Source organism: Amphiura filiformis, chromosome 14, assembly GCF_039555335.1.
Source record: "Amphiura filiformis chromosome 14, Afil_fr2py, whole genome shotgun sequence".
NCBI classification, from domain to species: domain Eukaryota; kingdom Metazoa; phylum Echinodermata; class Ophiuroidea; order Amphilepidida; family Amphiuridae; genus Amphiura; species Amphiura filiformis.
In genome coordinates this window covers 53,527,694-53,533,986 of record NC_092641.1, presented here as the reverse complement: position 1 = coordinate 53,533,986, position 6,293 = coordinate 53,527,694, and the positions used below count along the sequence as shown (strand labels likewise).

General features: G+C 43.1%; 1 protein-coding gene across 1 annotated transcript; it reads right to left on the bottom strand.

Moving 5' to 3' along the window:
* Positions 1-4,023: 4,023 nt before the first annotated feature.
* Positions 4,024-6,293, bottom strand: LOC140169496 (craniofacial development protein 2-like). Its single transcript, XM_072192759.1, has 3 exons — positions 6,100-6,293; positions 5,696-5,977; positions 4,024-4,249 (listed from the first exon to the last, which is right to left on the bottom strand). Exons 1-3 carry the CDS (start codon positions 6,291-6,293, stop codon positions 4,024-4,026), a joined length of 702 nt encoding a protein of 233 aa, XP_072048860.1.

Sequence of the window (6,293 nt, the reverse complement as noted above, 5' to 3'; positions counted from 1 at the left end):
TTTAAAGGGCATATCTATTGCAAAAACAAGTTTAACTCCATTTGAAAGAGAATAATTATTTCATTACAAGTTGACACTCGTTGCAATTTTTTTATGCTTATTTCTCCTGAAAAAAGAGAAATTGTGTTGGTAAAGTTCGGCCTCGTTCGGGTCCTTCCCGCGTTCGAAGCGAAATTAATTTTCAAGGTAGCAGGCTGATGACGTTAGTAAATGAAGCGAACACTATTGTGGAGAGTGTGGTAATCCCCTATGTTCATGATATAAACATAATGGCCTAGAGCTCTTCTAATGTTCATTCATGCATAGATCATCCAGATGATCTATGATTCATGTATAAATACGCGACTTTCAATGGTCAACAAAGGCTTAGCTACTGGCCCATTGAAATTGTTTATTTGCACAATAAATACAATATTGATCACCGAGACTAGTATACCTGAATATACTAGTCTATTCTAAGCTCAAAATATTTTTTTATTTTTTAGTCCCAAATATTTCTCATGATTTTGATATACATATGAATTGTAACATCACAATTTATTACTAATAATAAAGAAGCGGCTGATTTTATCAATATGTTTTAAAACCATTAAATTTGTAACACTTAATTAGACCTTTTTCTGAGAACAACAACAGTATACGTTCTGTACATTTAGAGTGTTTACAGTCCATTCTTTCAAAGCGTGCACATAATCATTTCATGACGTCAACTTTTTTTCTAGGTCAAATCTGTCTCGTTCGAAGGAACTCACCGCTTACAATTGGTTTTTGCGGAATATCAATTTCAAACGTCTTATTTTCTCAAAAAAGGAGTCATTTTCATTGTCCTCATAACATTAGCTTGCCAATGATATGATGTTGTCCGAGCAATATATATGACCTTTAAGTAACGACCAGGGTGTATAGATATTCAGAATCAGAATTTAGAGCAGTGGATGGTATTCCTGCGGGGGAAGGTATACGGGTATGTGCCACCGTTTTGGGATACCTTTTCAGCGATTTTTTGGTATATCCATGGATGGGTTTTTGCTTCAGTGATTTTGATTGGGCACATTTGGGTAAAGGTGTCACTAAAAGCGCCCAATTAGTGCAAATCTGGGAGCTTTTTTGGGTGTTTTTTGTGAACTTGGTATACTAATGGGTAGCAAAATAGCAAAAAAAAATCGAAAACCCCCTCTCCGATCGTAATTATATGTGGCGCGATCAATGCAACCCTACATTTTGCAGAAAACCCCATGGAAATTGAAAATTTATTTCTAAAGATATGAACAGTTGAAGTGTTTCCAAAACAATAGGCAATAAAATAATTTATTTCTTTTGTTTGGCTGATCTGAAAATCAATATTTCCGACTTCTGACTGATTTTGCTTGATCACATCACATGTTGGCCGTTAAGCGTTACAATCTAAGTGTGATTATATGTTACTATTCGCCGTAGAACTAGTAGTGATGTTTTTTATCATTAAAATGAGCGCAAAGGATGGATCTACGATTAGCTTAGGTCGATTGGGCGTAAGCGCGCGCATTTTTGGTACACCCCACCCCGTAGTTCTAGGATTAATTACCATAGCGATGGGTGAAACATTTTTTAATGTATTGCCCTACACTTGACGTACGCTGTCACTCTGCACATCACACCATTGATTATCACAGGCATAAAGAAACATTCTAAAGTCTATGCATACACAGACATGACAGGTGATGGGTGCCGATTACATCTTCTTCTTCTTGGCTTGACTTCGCTAACGAAGATTTAAGGCTTTTGTCCACGTTTTCCGCTACAGGCGCGCTGGTGGCTAAATAGGCCGATGCGGGATAGGCAGGTCCGACTGCAGTAGTTGCAGGTAAAAGTCTGATCAGTGGTGGGGGTCCTGTTGCTGTTCTCTTTCCGCCGCTTTCTCTTGTCTTCCAACTGGGTTCTTCTTGAAACTTCAAAGTCAGAGACAGCTTGCTGCACAGTGTGTCTCCAAACAACACGGTCAGCAGCCAAGGTAGACCAGTGCATGGGGTCCATGTTGCAGGCCTTCAGATATGACTTAAGGCAGTCTTTGTACCTTTTTAGAGGAGCCCCTACATTTCGTCGCCCAGATGTCAGCTCGCCGTACAGGTTGACCTTTGGCAGACGGTGGTCTTCCATTCTATGCACATGTCCTGCCCAACGTAATTGTGTCTTCAGTAACATGGTCTCAGTGCTGGGGATGTCTGCTTGCTCGAGGACTTCGACGTTGGTAATGAAGTCGCTCCAGTGGATGCTAAGGATACGACGAAGGCATCTCTGATGAAAGCGTTCAAGGATTCGTAGATACTTGCGGTATGTTACCCATGACTCAGAGCCGTACAGGAGGGTGGTCAGAACCACAGCTTTGCATACACTGATTTTGGTGGCTTTCTTCAGGTGCTTGTTGTTCCACACTCGCTTGTACAGTCTGCCAAAGGCGCTGTTTGCTTTGGCCAATCTGCTGTCAATCTCTTTATCCAGCTTGGCATCAGAGAAAATAGTAGATCCCAGGTAGGTGAATTGGTGCACTGATTTTAGTTCTGTCTTGTCGATGAAGATGTGGGGAGGTTTGTACGCATCGTGGGGTGCTGGCTGGTGAAGCACTTCAGTCTTCTTCAGGCTGACTTCAAGTCCAAAGAGTTTTGTGGCCTCAGCAAAACAGGATGTGATGCGCTGCATAGAACTTTCTGTGTGGGCAACAAGAGCGGCATCATCAGCAAACAACAACTCCCGAACTAGCAGATCCATTGTCTTGGTACGGGCCTGTAGGCGCCTCAGGTTAAACAGGCTACCATCAGTTCTGTAACGAATGTAAATACCGTCATCATCATCAAGATCAGCAGTGGCCTGATGGAGCATCATGCTGAAGAAGATACTGAATAGAGTTGGCACAAGAACACAGCCCTGCTTCACCCCATTGGTAATGGGGAAGGGCTCTGTGAGGTCATTATTCAGTCTAACCTGGCCAAGCTGGTTTTCATGGAGCTGGATGATCATGTTGAGGAACTTTGGGGGACAGCCTAGGCGTTCCATGATTTGCCAAAGTCCTTTCCTGCTCACAGTGTCAAACGCCTTGGTCAGATCCACAAAGGTGACAAAAAGTCCTTTGTTTTGTTCACGACACTTCTCCTGGAGATGGCGAAGAGCAAACACCATGTCAGTAGTTCCTCTGTTGGATCTAAAACCACATTGGCTTTCTGGGAGGTGCTCCTCTGCAATGGTGGTTACCATACTATTCAAGAGGATACGTGCAAGAACTTTTCCAGCGATGGAGAGCAGGGTAATCCCCCTATAATTGGAGCAGTCAGACTTTTCCCCTTTGTTCTTGTACAAGGTGATAATAACTGCATCTCTTAGGTCTTGGGGAAGCTTGCCTTGATTCCAACAGCAAGAGAAGAGTTCATGCAGTTTGGTGTGCAGTGTCGGTCCTCCGTGCTTCCATATCTCTGCGGGTATGCCATCAACTCCTCCTGCCTTTCCAATCTTCATCTGCTCAATTGCTTTACAGGTCTCTTGCAGTGTAGGAACCTCATCAAGCTCTGTTTTCAGTGGCTGCTGAGGGATGCGGTTGAGTGCAGTGTCTTGTACTATACGGTTGGCACTGAAGAGGGATTGGAAGTGTTCTGACCAACGGTTCAAAATAGAGGCCTTATCCGTGAGGAGTGTTTCTCCATCAGTACTACGCAATGGGCTCTGAACTTGATAGGTTGGGCCATAAACTGACTTTAAGGCTGCATAGAATCCACCATAGTCTCCTGTGTCAGCACAAAGCTGAGTTTTCTGTGCCAGGTCTGTCCACCACTTGTTTTGGATCACACGAAGCTCGCGCTGGAGAATGCTGCAAGCAGTTCTGAAGGCAGCTTTCTTTTCAGGACAAAGAGGCTGGGCCAGGTGGGCCTGAAGTGCTGATCTCTTCTTAGCCATGAGAGTTTGGATCTCAGCATTGTTTTCGTCAAACCAGTCACGATTTTTCTTGGAGGTGTAACCCAGGACTTCTTCAGACGACTGCTGGATGGTGGTTTTCAACTACTCCCAGAACACTTCTGGTGAACTGTCTATAGAGTAACTTGAGCCTTCGATGCGAGTCTGGATATTTGCCTGAAAGCTAGCTCTTATTTCTGATGACTGTAAGCTACCAACACTGATCTTTCTCTTAGGGGGACCTCCTTTCCTTGGCTTTGGTTTAAACTGGAGGTTCAGTTTGCAGCGGACAAGGCGATGGTCAGTATGGCATTCTGCACTGGCCATCACTCTGGTGTGTAAAACATCTTGAATGATCCAACATGTTTCTGATTGTCCTTAATTTCAGACTATTTTAATCTAATTAACTTATTTTTAGCATAATTTGAGCAAGAAGCTGGTTAAAAAAAATTTTCAAGCAGAATCATTGTGTCTCTGACATGTGCTATCTACTGAAGATAGCATTGTGATTACCAAGTTAAAAGTTCACCAAGACTTAGGCTTTCAGAAATTTACAGTCAAGAGGGACAAGAAGCCAGGCAGACACACAGAAACAAAGAAGAACATGTCCACAATGCCTGAATTATAAGTGTTGAATTATATGACCTATTAGTGAAATCTTAAGTCTACCCCCCCATAAGCTTACCTGATCCATGGGCACATTTTATGAGCTCCAACCAGTGCCCTAGCCCACGTGCCACCATATACTGATGTCTTCTCCATCTGGTACTGAGTCACTGCATACCATCATGATTGTAAACATTACATGGGTTACCAGTAGTGGAATCATAAGCTTAGCCTACCCCCCCCAACAGACACACACAAACCGTAAGCTTACCTGATCCAGGCGCCTATTTCATGAGTTCCGACCAGTACCCTAGCACCATACTGATGTCTTCTCTATCTGCCACTGTGTCATTACATGCCATTGATGATTTAAGCTTACCAAATATTATGATTGTAAACATTGCATGGGCCAAAGTCACTCTACGAAATGGAATCTTTCACTCAAACACACATTTCGGGTCAAAACTCACCTTAGCACTGGTATATTTGTAGCAAATGTTGCAGTTCTCTTCAATTTTAGCCTTTAATTACATAAATTCAGTCAATGCACTTCTTCGGTGGATGCAAACGCAAATTTGGAACAGGGCTAACTTGCTCAATCAAAGGTTGAGACTCACACACACAGCTCCATTCAGATCTCACACCACCAAATCAGAGTCCCATAGAGATATGTGCTAAATTTGCCTTAAGAAAACGTCATTTTTCTTCACAGGAGCGACTCAGTTTTAAGCGACAGCTATGATGGTTGAAATCAGCCCTTGCCTGATCCCTCTGGCTGGGAAAAAATATAGGTTGACCGTCATTATTTTTTACGACTGGCCCTCGAAGTCTACGATGTCTGGGAATTGCCTATTTTACAGGCAAAACCATGCCAGTGTTTCTGTAAAGAAAAGGCTGCTTAAAATCATTAAAAGTTATTTGATCTCGCCCATCTGTGGTACACTTGCAGGAAATAATATTACTAATCATGACCAATCCAAATTTGGCTAAAATTATGCAAATTTCTGCTCATTTTAATGCTTAAATTGAGAATACATGGGTTTTTCTAAGAAGTGAAATTAAGGGCGCACAACGATATAATTCTATTTGGTGGTGTGAAATCTTAAGGTCACTTTGGCGTGTAATTATGTAATCTATCAGGTGCCAATGTTTGGACCGAGGGTGCATCCACGTTGTTTTTAGGCTGTCCTTCTGCTGAAAGATAGTATTGGTGATGACAAGTTGCTGCTCAGCACAAAGTTCCAGGAGTAAACGACCATTGTCATTACAGTTTCCGATGCCATGCTTTCCAAGTGCTCCTTTCCAGGTGTCTGAGTCTCGACCTACTCTGGCGTTGAAATCGCCAAGGATAAAGATCTTGTCTTCTGTTGGAGTGCTTTGCAAGAAGCTGCGGAGATCAGAGTAGAACTTTTCTTTGTCTGCTGGTTCTGCCTGTAGAGTTGGAGCGTATATACTGAAGAGTGTAACAAATTACTCGTTTTGCAGAGGGATACGCAGGGACATGATGCGGTCGGAGTGACCGGTGGGCAGGTTTTCAAGTCTGGATGCGATGGAGTCTCTGACCATGAAACCTACACCTGAGATGCGTCGATCCCCTTGGACTTGCCTGACCAGTAGAGGGTGTATCCAGCGCCATGTTCTTTAAGGCTGCCTTCCTCCAAAAATCGGACTTCACTGAGAGCTGCAATGACTACATCCAACCTCTGGAGTTCGTGAGCAATGAGGGCGGAGCGTCGCTCAGGACGACCACTGTTTGTTTTGTCAAGCAT